The 14,411-nt window shown below is 59.8% G+C and overlaps 3 protein-coding genes across 4 annotated transcripts; all 3 read right to left on the bottom strand.

Annotated features, from left to right (window-relative positions):
* Positions 1-2,388: 2,388 nt before the first annotated feature.
* FBLIM1 (filamin binding LIM protein 1) lies at positions 2,389-6,906 on the bottom strand. The gene is made up of 7 exons (XM_036396057.2): positions 4,578-6,906; positions 4,070-4,203; positions 3,867-3,978; positions 3,609-3,778; positions 3,338-3,516; positions 3,126-3,243; positions 2,389-2,804 (listed from the first exon to the last, which is right to left on the bottom strand). Exons 1-7 carry the CDS (start codon positions 4,768-4,770, stop codon positions 2,691-2,693), a joined length of 1,020 nt encoding a protein of 339 aa, XP_036251950.1. The 5' UTR covers positions 4,771-6,906; the 3' UTR covers positions 2,389-2,690.
* Positions 6,907-7,725: 819 nt separating this feature from the next.
* TMEM82 (transmembrane protein 82) lies at positions 7,726-11,495 on the bottom strand. Its single transcript, XM_036396186.2, has 6 exons — positions 11,137-11,495; positions 10,994-11,066; positions 10,339-10,510; positions 9,199-9,607; positions 8,413-8,600; positions 7,726-8,312 (listed from the first exon to the last, which is right to left on the bottom strand). Exons 1-6 carry the CDS (start codon positions 11,213-11,215, stop codon positions 8,247-8,249), a joined length of 987 nt encoding a protein of 328 aa, XP_036252079.1. The 5' UTR covers positions 11,216-11,495; the 3' UTR covers positions 7,726-8,246.
* On the bottom strand, positions 10,994-14,139 carry SLC25A34 (solute carrier family 25 member 34). 2 transcript variants are annotated; one of them, XR_004981487.2, is made up of 6 exons: positions 13,186-14,139; positions 12,582-12,647; positions 12,093-12,245; positions 11,870-12,004; positions 11,566-11,786; positions 10,994-11,066 (listed from the first exon to the last, which is right to left on the bottom strand). XR_004981487.2 is itself a non-coding variant. In XM_036396185.2 (5 exons), the coding sequence occupies exons 1-5, from the start codon at positions 13,642-13,644 to the stop codon at positions 11,622-11,624; spliced, it is 978 nt and encodes a 325-aa protein (XP_036252078.1). In that variant the 5' UTR covers positions 13,645-14,139; the 3' UTR covers positions 11,554-11,621. The 2 variants fall into 2 exon arrangements, 1 of the variants encoding a protein (XP_036252078.1); XM_036396185.2 differs by lacking the exon at positions 10,994-11,066 and having other exon boundaries at positions 11,554-11,786.
* Between the last annotated feature and the right edge of the window lie 272 nt (positions 14,140-14,411).

The following is a 14,411-nucleotide window of genomic DNA, read 5'->3' as shown; positions in this document are numbered from 1 at the left end:
AGCTCCTCCTTCAATTTAAAACCTCTTTTTAAAAACCAGGCAGTCCTTTGAGTTGTAAAAAGATAACCTTTAGGCTTTTTTTATGGGACACACGGTTGCATTCCTGGGAGCAAGTTGGCCTCGCAGCAGAAGGAGAGATCAGATGCCTTCGCTGGGAAAGCCCAAGGAAATTTTATCCGCGGGCCGCACCCAGCCTGAAGTGAGGAAATATTTGCATTTGCTGCTCCTTGGAAGGCAGCCAGGTCCTTCCCGCTCTCCTCAGCCTGCCAAGAGGGATTGCAAGAGCTGATTGCAGCAGCCAAGGGAAGGGCTGGAGCCATCCGGAACGCTGCCATCCTTTCTGCCCTTTGCCACTGCCACAGGGACAAGAGGAGGGACTTGGAGTGGGGTTTACACCTGGGTGGTCCAAGGTGGGCCCAGCCCCCAAAATGTTGCTGTTCAAGGCAGGATGTATGGTTGGTTTATTTCGGCAGACCTGGGTGCTTGCAGAAGTGCTTGTCACGGGGTGAGGAGCCCAAGGACAGGCTGAGCCCCTGCAGCCGATCTGGCTTTGCTCGGCAGCGGGACAGGATCCGGCTCCTGCAGGATCTCCTGCATGCGGCTCAGAATTCCTCGAGCTCCTCCCAAGGGAAAACACGGGGCTGTGCTTTTCAGGCACAATGCTCCCCACGCTTCAGCTCGTAGCGCTTCTCCCTTTATCTGGGAAGAAGATGCCTTAAATCAACCTTTTTGTCCTCTTACCTGTGTCCGTGTATCCCTGTCCCTTGTCACCCTCCACTCCTGAAATATAATGTCAAATCTGACCACAACACATCCCTTCACCATGCTGCCAAACTCTCCAGCAGTGCCTTTCCTTTCTCCTTGCTTTCCAGGACCTTCTCCAAGGCTGCCTGTAAATAAAAGCATTTCCCTGCCTGTCTCCAGCCAAAAATTCTGCAGTCCCAGTGCCAACAGCCCATCCTGGAAGGTTCCAAGGGGGAAATACCCAACTCCTTCCCACCATTCCTCTGTGGAAGGGTAGTGCAACTTGGAATAACACATCCAAAACACCACTCAGCATTGCACTTCCATCCTCCCAAAAAACCTTGAGTGGAAAAATGTCTGTATTACAAAAAGCAAGCAGCTCTTTGCCCTCCAGGCCTTCTTTTTCCTGCTCCCTTTGGCCACTGCCACATCCTTTTACTTTTTTAGCATCATTTTGATGCCAGATTTTCCTCACAGTGCAAGAAGCTTTGGAAAGTGAGAGCTGACTTGGAGCACAGGAATTCCTTGTCATGGGACAAGGAGTTCCCACCCAGCCAGACCCAAAGCCACCAACTTACGTGACCAGGACAAACCACAACTTATTTATAAATACCTTTAAAGCAGATTGTCACCTGATTGATGGCCTGGAGATGCTCATTAACAAACACTGAGCAATCAGCTTTGTAGACAGGGAAGAGTCATCAGGAAATAGTTATTGATGCGATTAATTAACCATCATTAACCCCTTCACTCATAAACACAGCACGCGCCGGAGATGCTGTATGTGATCCAGGAGCTGCTGGTCTGGTGGTTGCTTTCTTTGTTTACAGCTCCCATTTTCCATCAGGAAAGCATTAAACATCATCTCACATGCTCTTGCTATTTTCTGCTCTTGATTTGTGGCTTTTTAAACACTTTCGGTTAAAAAGAAAGTTAAAAAGTTTCTCCGCCTGGTTTGCAACGCCCTCGCAAACAAAACCACTAAGCACCGGCAACATCGGTTGTGCAGATGTTGGGCACGCAGCGAAATGGTCTAATTTCTGCTGGTTTGAGGCCTGGACTGAGAGGAGATCAAAAAGCTTCCACTGGCAGAGCGATATAATCTTGGATAATACGCAGAAAGGGGGCTGTCCGTCTTTCCCAGCGTCCCGGCCCTGCGGGATGCTTTTAGCTGGAGTTTTGCTGCCTGATGGAGGAATCTGTGCTCCGGCTGCCCTCTGCCGGCTCCGGGATAGATAGTCAGCAAAAAAAAAACCCAAACCACACCAAAACCCCTTTTATCAACACCACAAAACATCGCCAGATCCCATATCCACTCCCAAAAAGCAACACTCGGCTCTCTCCCGGGTGACAGCAGCATCTCCCACATCACTACACCCTAAAATCAACTTTTATAGACCTTAGTTATGGACTAACTCTCACCACGCCTAGAAAATCCAAAACCGGCTTTTTTTTCCTTATTTTTAGACTTGGATTTGATAGGTTTGGAATGCAGGGTGGATGAAAGGAATGAGAGTTTTTAAACTTGGGGTTTTATTTAACTGCGAGTAACTAAATCAGTGCCCGCTCTCCACAGAGAGAAACATTTCAGTGAAACCCCAAGGAAGCTTGAGAAGAAAGAAACACCACCCAAGAAAACCAAACTGGCCTTTGGAAAAAGGAGTTTAAAAAAAGAAATAAGGAATAAACCCTCCATTCCTCATTGCTGCTCTGTCAGGGCATTTTATATTTATCATGAGTGCAGAGCTGTGCTGGGACATATCCACAATTCTCCACCCCGCCAACCCACTGGGTCAGGGTCCTGGGGACATTTTGGTGATGAAAACCCAGTTCTGCAGTAATTTGGGGGTGCAGCAGGCACCCAGGGTCAGCCATGGGGTGCATCCCACTGGGGGCACCCCCGATTTGGTGCCTGGCACTGGAAGGGGTTGATGAGCTGCAGGGTCTCAGCAGGACGACTCGTTGCGCCAGTGGATGTGGCAGGACTTGCAGAGGAGGTGGTCGTCCAGGGGGTAGCACCCGTTCTCTGTCAGCTCTGGCGACAGGGGCATCCTGCAGCTCTGGGGGCAAGAGGGGAAAAGGAAGCCACCTTTTAGGGGTCCCTGTGTGTTTTACATCCTCTTTTCCCTGCAAAACCTACCAGCACTCCAAAAAAGTGACAAACTACATCAAAAGCATGCAAAGCTGAAGAAGTTCTCCAAACACATAATCATCATCACCACCACCACCCAATTTATTTATTTTCCCCCTCCCCCATTACCTGTAAGATAAACTGGGGGCTAAAAACCAGCTGTGGGTGCTGCCATCCCTGTGTCCCTGCTCAGCTAAGTTCAGTGCCACCCCCTTGTCTTTGGGGGCCCCCCCATTCCCCAGGGCCGTACCTCACAGCGGTAACAGCTCTCATGGAAGCTGCGTCCCAGGCACTCGATCTTGTAGGTGTCCTCATCCTCATGGGGGACAATGGGGCGCTCGCAGGCGCTGCACACCGCGGCGTATTTCCTGATGGGAGCCAAGGGGTGGCGTGAGCCCTGTGGGGTGACCGGGACGAGCCAAACCCAGCTCCCAGTGCGGGACACCCTCCCCCATGGCCAACCTGTAGTAGTCGGGCACGCAGTACACATCACCCTGCTCATCCACAGCAAAGCTCTCAGTGCCGATAGCCCGGCCACAGGCAGCGCAGGAGAAGCAGCTGGGGTGGAAACCCTTGCCCAGGGCACGGACAATGTGCTCCGTGATCAGCCCCTGGCACTTGGCACATTTCTCCAGCGTGGCCTGGAATTTAGGGAACACATGCTGTGAGACAGCAGCCCACGCCCCGAGGGATGTTCCGAGGGTGCCGGTTTTCCCCGAAGGAGGATGGGTACCTGGAAGCAGGTGTCACACGTGGGGCACCCGTCTCTCTGGAAGTAGCGCTGCCCAGCCAGGAGTCGGCGGCACGTGCGGCAGGTGAAGCAGGCAGGGTGGTACTGCTTCCGCATCGCCTCCACCGTCGGCTCCCGGGGCCCCAGCGCTTTGTGGCAGAAGGCACAGATGTCTGCAAGAAGCAGGGAGAGCGGCTGGGAGCTGTGTGCCTCAGTTTCCCTAAGTGGGGATGAGCCCATGCACAGCTGGGTCTCCCTTACCTCTGGAGCTGTCCCTCTCCGGGTCCCCATTCACATCCTGCCACTGCTGCTTGCCTGCTTGCTCCTGGGAAAATGTGGGTGGCTTCAATTCAGCAGGGAAGGTGGAAGGGGCCTGGCAAGCAGGGAAGGGCAAAGCCATGTTAGTTATACCCTGCAGGTGGGGAAACTGAGGCACTGGGGGGACTGCACTCTGTTATCCTCACCTGGAGAGTGGTGGGTGCTGCAAGGTCCAGTTGCTGCAGTGCCAGACCCAGCGGCTCCATGGACAAAGGCTGGGGCACTTCAGAGAGGGGCAGGACTGGTGGGGATGCAGGTACAGGGGCCACCGTGTGGGTTTCTGCAGCAACAGACAGATGTGGGGGTTTAGGGGATCAATAATGTCCAGTAACACCCCATCACAATAATGCCCTGTCACAATAACACCCCAACAGCTTCACAGCAGCGCTCGCTGACCTGCCCCAAAAGCAAACGCCATCGAAGCAGGAGGGGACAAACAGCCCCGATAAGCACCCGGCAATGGAGAGCAAACAGAGCCCGTCCCCAGGAGCCGGATCCATGCTGGGATGTGTGCAAGGATTTGGGAATAGCCCCCCATAAAATACCCCCACACCCCCTTCTGCATGCACAACCTTCAGCAAAGCATCTCCACAGCCTCCTCAGCCCCATCACCATCCTTCCACACCGCTCCAGCCCCCCATGGATGCCCCTCACCTCCGCTGGGTAACTGGGGGGGTGACAGCAGGATCTGGGGCTGGTGGGTGCCAGGGACCCCGGCACCCCCTGGCTGTGGCTGTCGCTGGGTGTTCTCCTTGGTGGCCACGTCCCTCCGTGGTGGCACGAGGGTGATGAAGATGGATGAAGCGATTCTTTTCTCTGCTTTCCCTGGCAACATCGCTGAAGCCATGGAAGGGCCGGATGAGGGGTTGATTCTAGGGAAAATAAGAAAGAAAGAGAGTAAAACTCGCAGGCACACTGGCAGCTCCTGCAGCCGTGCTGCCCTTCAGCATCAACTCGCTCCCTCCTCCCGGAAAGGGAGAAGGAACCAGTGTCCCCTCCCACGTCACAGCAATAAATGGTCTCATGCCTGGGAGGACACAGGGTACAGAGTCCTGGCGAGGCAGCAGCTGATAGCGTCCATTTTCACACCTCTGTGGCCAAATCCCACCTTTTCATAAGTATTTGCATCCCCTGTATTTCCTCTTATTGCTCCCACCCACCTGGGACTAAATTCCCCATGGGCAGCAGGAAGTACCCACCTTTCCTTTTAAAACACAGAGCTGCTATAGGATTTTGCTTTTGCAACCCCTTTATTGAAATCTTTCTACATCCCCACTCCCTCTCTCCTTACCCCCAATTCCCTGCCAACCAATTCCAGCTCTGCACATCCCCCCTTTCATTTTTCCAGGTGGGAAAACTGAGGCGTGGTGCTGTGAATTACCACGTCCCTGACACTGACATGTCCCCTGAGCAGCCCCCGGCAGCCCAGGCAGGATGCACCCGACCCCGAGAAACCCTGCTCAGGAAGGAAAAGGGCTGTTTATCCAACTTCCCAAGGGGAAAAGCAGCTGGGGCGAAGCTTCCCCTTCCCAAATGGAGTAGATTGCGGGGAGGAACCCTGAGGCTTTAGTCAGGGTGCTGTGTTGGTGAAGCAGAATTCATCCCTGAGGTGAATCAGCAGTTTGAAAAATACCTGTGTGATGAGTTCCCAGTCTCATGCGGCTCTGCTCCCCCAAAATCCCACTCACGGGGGTCAGCACATTCTTTGTGGGGCAGACAGACTCCCCGAGGTGGGCGAAAAGCTTCGCGATGTTCCTGCCGGTGACTTCAGCCTCTGACTCAAGCAGGGAAGGGATTAAAGAGGAAAAAGAACCCGGAGCACTTGGCTCCCTCTTTCCCTCCCTCCCCGCCGGCTACCGGCGCTACCGGCCTTGCCCAGCTCCTCACCCGCCGGAGCCACCGCTTTTCCTCCTCCCCAGCAGAGCTGCGGAAAACTGGGGGGAAAAGAAAAGAACAACCATTAAAAAAAAAAAAAAAAAAAAGAAAAGAAAAGAAAAAAGAAAAAAACAACCTAAAAAAGAAAAAAAAAATATTCTCCGGGGTTAATGGGAACCATGTGCTCATCGCATTCCTCTTTGTGCCGGGGCTGACGGGATCCCGGCGGCCCCGTGGTGGCACCCCCAGAGCCCCCCGGCCCAGGGCCATCGGGGTGGCCGAGGCTCGAGGGGGGCATTAATGGGGGTCCCCCTTCCCCATGCAGCTCCATCCTGGTTTGGGGTGGCAGAGGCCACACTGGAAGGAACCCCCCTGGTTTCCCTGAAATCTCCTGGGGTGGAAACTCAGGTGGGATTGAGGGAACAGGGCCACTTATGGGGTATCCCCACAAGCCCCAAAACTGGGATGGGATACAGCCCTCTAGAGCTGCACCTCAACTCTGCCCCCTGCCCCAGGGACCTCTCAGAGGGTGCTCTGAGGATGCCCAAGGAAAAAGGGATGGGATGGGGGTACACAACGCTGGGTGTCCCACCCCGAGTGGTCCCACTGTCCTCTTGTCCCTCACCTGGGGGTGGCCTTGCCGCCCCCCCGGCATCCCCTGTGTCCCACCGTGCAGCCCACAGCTCCCTGTGCCCTACCTGGCAGTGCCCTGTCCCCTGTGGAGCGGCGGCCCCACCGTGTCCCCTGTCTGGGAGCCCCCATCCCCTCCCTGGGAGAGTCCCCAGTCCCCTCCTTGGGGGTGGCTCTTGGCCCCCCTGTCTCATCCCAGGATGAGTGCGGTGCTTTTCCCATCACATGGGGGATCCTGTGTCCCATAGTGGGGTGTCCCCTGTCCCCTCCTGGGGGAGGGATCCCAATCCCACACCTGGGGCGGTCCCTACCTGAGGGTGGCTCCTGTCCCCTACCTGGGGGGTTCGTACCTTGCGGGCGAGGTTCTCTGCCGGGGGGGAGCGGTGTCGCCTGCCCGGAGGTGGCCCTGCAGCCTCTCGGGGGGTGACCCTGTCCCCGTCCCTGTCCCCTACCTGGGGAGCCGCTGCGGGTCCCTCCGTGCGCTCCGCGGGCGCGGCGGGGGCAGCGGGAAGGCAGAGCCGCCCGGCATCACCGCCCCTTCCTCCCTCCTCCTCCTCCTCTTCCACCTCTCTTCCTCCTCCCCCCTGCCTGCCCCACAGCCCCGGGCGGAGGAAGAGGGGGGCATGTCCTTAGGGTGCCCCATTCACCCCCCGACGGCCCCGCGCTCCCCAAAGTGCTTCACGGGTGCTCCATATGCTCTGGGATTGCCCCCTCCCAGGTTTTCCCATGGAGCCCCCGAGAGCCCCCCACAGCCTCAGGGCACCCAACCCCAAGGGGTGCCCCGGGAGCCCCCCATACACCCCCGGGGTGCCCGTGTACCCCAATACAGCTGAAATAGCTCCATATACCCCCAGGATAACCCCTCTCCTCCAATACAGCCCCAGTTACCCCCATTCAGCTCCATGCCCAAAATGCCCCATACTTCTTCTGTGCACCCCCAGGACACCCATGTGCCCCCCTGGAGCCCCGGCATGCCCCATAAACCCCTACAGAGCCCTCAGTGCTCTGAACACCCCCAGACCCCTCCTGCTCCCTCCTGCATTGGGGGTCCATGCCCAGGCAGCCAGAACCCCCCTCCCCAAAGTGCACCCCACCTTCACAGGGCCTGTTGTCCCTGGCACAGCACAGCGGGCTGCAGGCAGGGGGAAACTGAGGCACAGCCAGAGGGTCACCCCACTCCGTGCCTCAGTTTCCCTTCCCAAGGAGGAATTCTACCCACCTCCCTCAAAAGTCTGCACTGCCACCATCCCAAGTGCCTTTCCAGCACAATGGGACCCCAGCTTGCTCTGCCCATGGATTTTGCTGGAAAAAACCACCTTTATTTTCTGAGATTTATAACCCCTGGAGGCCCCTGACAGTGTGGCCCAGCTGCCAGCAACAACGGGACATCCATCAGCAGCCTGCAATCCCACTGGGACCAGAGGACAAACCCCAGCAGTGCTGCAACCTCGCAGAGTCCCCCCAAAAACCAGGGGCAACACAAGCCTTGCCCCCGACCTCCTCCATCCCACGGGATGGGGTTGGACACCGTCCAGGAGCCCTTTGTGGGGTTGGACACCGTCCAGGAGCCCTTTTTGGGGTTGGACACCGTCCAGGAGCCCTTTGTGGGGTTGGACGCCTTCCAGGAGCCCTTTTTGGGGTTGGACGCCTTCCAGGAGCCCTTTTTGGGGTTGGACGCCTTCCAGGAGCCCTTTTTGGGGTTGGACACCGTCCAGGAGCCCTTTTTCCCTTAGTCCCCACGGGGGATCTGTGGTGGGGGATTCTGGGGTGCCCAGCGACGCCACCCTGAGTTTCTGCTGTCCGGTTCCACCCCGCGGCTCATCGGGACGTCTCCCCCGATCCGGATCCTGCCAGACGATCCAGGCGAGGCTGCTGGGCAAAATCCTGTGCGGGACGGGAGAGAGGAGCCCAAAGGCCTCTCAGGGTGGCCCCGGGGCTGTCCCCAGCCCTCACCCCGCGTGGCACGGGGCTGTCCCCCTCTCACCTGCCTGCAGCAGGACTCCAGCAGCACTCCGGAGTGCAGCAGGCACCAGAGCTCCCCCAGCAGCGACACGAAGACGTGCAGGATGTCGGTCCATCGGCCCACGGTGAGGAGGAGGATGAAGAGGCCGCCCATCCGCATCACCACGGTCCGGAACGCCGCCCCCCTGCCCGTGCTGTGCCGGGACTCCTCTGCGAGGACACAGCATTAGGGGACACTGGGACCCCCGCAGCCCCAGCACGGGGACACCAAGCATGCGGTGGCTTCACGTATAGCCCATGTAGCCCCTATACACCGCCAGTACATCCCATGTACCCCCTATACAGACCCACAAGCACCCCAGGTACCCCCAGGACATCCCATGTACCCTCTGTGTACACCCGGGATATACATACACACCCCCTACAGACCCCCAGGACACCCCATATGGCCCATATACACCCCCAGAATGTACCATATACCCCCTACAGACACCCAGGACATTCCATATACTCCTATATATCCCCAGAATGTATCATATAGCCCCTTACAGACCCCCCAGGACACCCCACATACCCCTATACACCCCCAGAATGTACCACATATACCACCTGTACAGCCTCAGGACACCCCTGCACACCCCATATACTCTGCATACACCCCCAGGACCCCCCCATCTGCCCCTATACAGCCCCAGGTGGCCCCGAGTGGCCCCACACACCCTGAGTACATCCCACACACCCCCCATTGCACCCCCAACACACCGCACACGCCCCCCAGAGCCCCCCGAGCTGGGGCATCCCCACCCACCCTGCATGTAGACGACCAGCAGGGTGTAGCAGATGCTCAGCGGGGTCCAGAAGCGCACGGCCTCGCCCGTGGAGAGGAAATCGCGGTTGATGAGCTCCACGGCGGCCAGGTCGGCCACGGCGAAGGTGACGGCCAGGGCGTTGCGCAGCAGGCGCGGGATGCCGTGCCCCGCGGCCAGCAGCAGGATGCAGACGCCGCAGTAGCGCTGCCGGCTGTGCAGCTCGTACAGGGCGCAGACGTGGCGGGCCAGGCGCCGGGCGTGCAGCGCCAGCAGCCCCGCCAGCCCCGCCGCCAGCGCCAGGTTCCAGCTGCGGTGCGGAGCCCCCTCCAGCAGGAAGCTGAGGCCGCAGGACACCCCGCAACCCAGAGAGTACTGGCACAGCAGGTAGAGCTGGCTGCTGTGGGCGCCCTGCAGAGCAGAGAGGGGGGTCATGGAATCATGGAATGGGTGAGGCTGGAAAAGACCTCCAAGATAAAGAGCCCAACCGTTCCCCCAGCACTGCCGAGTTCACCTCTAATCGTGTCCCCAAGTGCCTCATCCAAACACTTGTTGAACCCTTCCCAGGCCATGACTCCAGCACTGCCCTAGGTAGCCTATGCCAGTGCCTGAGCACCCTTCCCATGAAGGATTTTTCCCAATATCCAATCTAAACCTTCCCTGGCTCAGCCTGAAGCCGTTCCCTCTCCTCCTGTCCCTGTTTCTTGGGAGCAGAGCCCGACGCCCTCAGCTGTCCCCTCCTGTCGGGGAGTTGTGCAGAGCCAAAAGGGCCCCCTGAGCCTCCTTTTCTCCAGGCTGAACCCTTTTCTCAGCTCCTCAGCCCCTCCTGGTGCTCCAGCCCCTTTCCCCAGCTCTGTTTCCATCTCTGGATACGCTCCAGCCCCTCAGTTCCTCGCCATGGAGGTCCCAGAACTGGAGGTGTCCCAGCAGTGCCAGCACAGGGGACAGGCACTGCCCTGGGGACCAGCCAGGGGCCATTGGCCTCTTGCCCACCTGGGGACACCCGGCTGAGGTGCAGAGGGACCCATGGCCCCCTGCACCCACAGCCCCTCCACCCCCCGTGGGTGCTGAACCAGCCCCCAGTTTCCAGCTCTATCCACACCGTACCCCACGGTGCCTCAGTTTCCCCCATGCTGTCTCACCTTGAGGGAGAGGATGGTGGAGACGGCGCGCAGGGAGAACTCCAGCACCACCAGGGCAGCCACACGGGAGCCCACCAGGGCCAGGACAGCCGTCAGCACCAGCACCTGCAGCGGCTCCAGCAGCGGCCGCCGCGCCGCCATCGCCTCCTTCTCCGCCTGCCTCTCGGGGTTACTGGGGACAGCAGCATGGGGGACACTGGGACCCCCGCAGCCCCAGCACGGGGACACCAAGCATGCGTTGGCTTCATGTATATGTAGCCCCTGTACACCCCCAGTACATCCTATGTACCCCCGATACAGACCCAGAGCACCCAGGTACCCCCAGGACATTCCATGTACACCCCAGTACCCTCTGTGTACACCCGGGATATATACACACACCCCTACAGACCCCCAGGACACTCCACATACCCCTGTTCACCCTCAGAATGTACCATATACCCCCTTACAGACACCCAGGACACCCCATATGGGCCCCATACACCAAAATGGGGTGACAAGCCTTAGTGACATCTCCCTCTGTGCTGCGCAGCAGAGGCTGCAGTCCCTGCCCTGCACCCCTCAGTGCCAAGAGCCACGGCCCAACAGCAGATCCCAAAATCAGATCCCCAAAAACAACCTTCCCCCCCAGAGGGGACAAAGGGCTGGCGCTTACTTTGCACACTGGATGTAGAGATAAACCTTCAGGAGGCTGCAGAGCACCGAGACGGCGCAGGCACCCACCAGCCCTGCGGGGAAAGGCAGCAGTGGGTCACTGGTGTCCCTGGGCTGTCCCCAGGCCACGCTCGGGGATCTCACCTTGCAGGAGCGCATCCAGCAGTGCCCAGCCCCACGCCAGCCCGGGCAGCGCCGGGAGCCAGGACCCCAGGGAAAACATTTTCTATGGAGAGGAGCCACAGCAGAGCCAGGCCCCGGCTCCAAGGTCCGCGGGGTGGAGGCGGGGAGTGGCTCCCCCCGGCTGGTAAATCATTACTGGGGCAAGCCAGGGCAGCTGGAGCTCCGGCCAGACGGGATGAGCTCCAGCTGCCCCGTGGAGGTGAAAATTAGGAGAAGAGGGATGTGATGCACATGGAGGGGCTCAAGGACAACCAGCACCTGTAACCTCCCCTCACGCCGGCACTGCCATTCTCCTCTCCACCCTGAGGCATCGCAGCATTTCAGGTCCCTGCCCCCCCCCCCATCTGTACCACCCCAAAGACCCCAAGACAACACCAAAAATAGAAAAACCTCTTTATTAACATCGGTGGTGGTGGCAGGAGTCTGTCCTACAGCCCTGGGGGCTGCTAGTGCTGAACCATGTTCCTGAGCTTGTCCCAAAAGAAGAGGCTGAGCACGGTGTGGGGGCCGAGGCGGAGGTAGACGGCGCCGATGCCCTTGTACAAGCCCAGGAGCCCCTCTTTGCTGGAGATTTGCAGGATACAATCCAAAAAACCTCGGTAGAGCTTGCCCTGGGGAGAGAGGAGCCAGCTCTGCCCCCCTGCCGGATGGGAAAAGCCGCGTGTGCCCCGTGCCGTATCCGGGATGGCCTTACCGTGCCGTCGGCGTCCACCGGCTGGTTGTAGAGACGCGTGCTGATCACGTCAAAAGGTGTCATTGTCACAGCCACAGCCACACCACTCACCATGCCCCCCGCCAGCACCGCCGCCCAGCTGCCCTTCCTGAACCACTGCGGGAAGCGCCGGCATCAGCTCTTCCCAACAATGAGAGGGAGCACGGGGGCCGCTGGCGGCCGGATCCGCACACGTCCCGCTCACCTGGCGCTCGCAGACCCAGTCCTTGGCCGAGGCGAAGGTGGCGAGCTGCACGGCCGAGCCCACGGCCACGCGGGGCACGGCGCCCGTCACGCCCCGCCACAGCCCCACCACCCCGTGCTGCTGGTAGATGCTCTTGAAAGCGCCGGAGATGCTCTGGGGAAGAGAGGAAATTGGGGAAAACGGGAAAAATGGGAATGGTGCATCCCACCTGGCAAAATATCCCACCCCACACGAAGCCACTATTGGCTTTGGAGAGATCTCAGGGGGTCTGGGTTCTCCGGATTCGGTATCGCAGCCCCACGTGCCTGTCACACCCCCTCTGTTCTCGCACTGTTATTTTTAGCATCATTACGGGGGCAAGCAGCCAAACAACAGCTTTAAATTCCTGCTGACCAAAATAGCACGGTCCCCGCTGGGGCCCGGAGCGTGCACGGACAAGGTGCCACCGAACCCTCTGTGTCCCCCCACCCCAACCCTGTCCCCACTCACCTCATGGTTGTGCTGGTGGCCCACGGCCATGGCCGAGAGTGTCTGGGCTTGGAGGTGGGTCTTGACCTTGGGGGGGACAATGCCAGGTGACAAACCCCTCCAATGGCCCCGCTGGGACCGGCTGTGGTCCCCTCATTTTCTTGGCAGATTATGAGGGGAAGTTTCAGCCCCTCAGACAGACGTGGGGGACACAGCTGAGTAGCCAAGTGGTAACTCCAGACTTTGAATCCCGTTCCTTTTTACCCCTCTCTCCCAGGGCAAAGGGACCCTGCAAACACCCACTGCTGGAGCTCTGCAGCCCCAAAAAACTGCGTAAACCCTCTAAAATGGGGGGGGGGGGACCCCCACAATTTCTTTTGGGGTCATTTCCTTATGAGGGAGTTATCTGCTGGTTTCCTGAGGGGGATTTGGGGGACAAAGCAAGGGGAGAGCATGCACAGCGCAGCCCCACATTTTGGGGTGGGGGGGATGAAGCGAAGCGGGGGAAGAGAGAATGCACCAAGCCAGTGTTTATAGGATGCAGCCAAGATGCCGAACGTTTTGGGGAGGTCCCCAAAACACCCCCCTCCACACCCCACGGCCTTTGGGACGGAGCAGCACTCACCAGGTACGCGGGGCTGCCCACGATGGCTCCCACCGCCCCGGCCACGGCCCCGGCGGCCACGGTCCCGCCGGGATACCCGGTCCAGCCGGCGTCCTCGGCGTGGGAATAGCAGTAGAAGCGGACGCCGTTCATGAGCCCCTGGTAGAGCAGCCCGGCCGCCAGCCCCTTCTGCAGCCCCCGCAGCCCGTCCGCCCGGCACACGGCCACGGCCGCCCGCAGCACCCCGCGGTAGGGCCGGGGGTACGTGCCCGGGGGCTGCAGCTCGCCCTGCAGCTGCAGCCGCGTCTTCACCACCTCCAGCGGGTTGGTGAGGAAGCAGGCCAGGCAGCCGGCCGTGGCCCCCAGCACCAGGTCGGTGGCCGGGGGCACCCCCCCGGCCGGGGGGGGGCTGTTTTGGGGGGGGTACTGGAATTCCTGCAGGGAATCGGGAGGGCGGGGGGCGAGGGTCCCCGCCGCCATCCGGCACCTGCCCGCGGGGGTGGCCCCAGGCTCCACCTCCCCGAACAACCGCAGGGAAAAAAATCCAGGGGGAGCGAGAGCGAGCGAGCGCCGCCTCCTGCAAACCACCCCCCCCCAATCCAGCCCCCAATTTGGGGAAGGGATGTGGGGCAAAGGTCGGGCTGGGGGTGCGTGTCCGGCCCCCCCCGACACCGGCGCGCCCCCGGCAGCCGCGTCCAGCCGGGCCCGGTCTCACGTGATGGTGCTGCCCCGGCGCAAATAGGGAAAAGCAGGCAAAAAAAAGGGCGGTAACATTGAAATAGAAACGGAGGGAGAGGAGTTTTGGGGGCGCACGCAGTCACACCCCCGCCCCAGCCAGCCTGGGGAGGAGGGTGAGGACTGGAAAACTCGCTGCGCTTGTGGCCGCGGCGCGGGGGGGGCTTGCAGAGGGTCTCACCCGCCTCTCCCGGGGCTTTGAAACTGGAGCTTCCCGCGGAAAAACGCTGCGGGGGGTGGGGATGTCGGTGTCCCGCCCCCCGCCGTGGATTCCTAATTTTGGGCTGCGCAGGGACCCCCTGGTACCCCCTTGGCCGAGGCACTGCGGTGGTTACTGAGGGGCAGGAGGTGCGAACCCCCCCTGTATCCCAGACCCCTCCCCTGCCAGCGGCTGTCCCGGTATCCCCCAACACTTTCGTTTCGATGTCAGAAGTCAAGGAGGGTTTACGGGGACAGTGGGTGATGCTGGGGGCTGGCCCCATGGACGTTTCTTTCTCTTCTAGACTGGACTA

Source organism: Molothrus ater, chromosome 23 (genome assembly GCF_012460135.2).
Source record: "Molothrus ater isolate BHLD 08-10-18 breed brown headed cowbird chromosome 23, BPBGC_Mater_1.1, whole genome shotgun sequence".
NCBI classification, from domain to species: domain Eukaryota; kingdom Metazoa; phylum Chordata; class Aves; order Passeriformes; family Icteridae; genus Molothrus; species Molothrus ater.
This window is presented reverse-complemented; position numbering and strand designations above follow the sequence as displayed.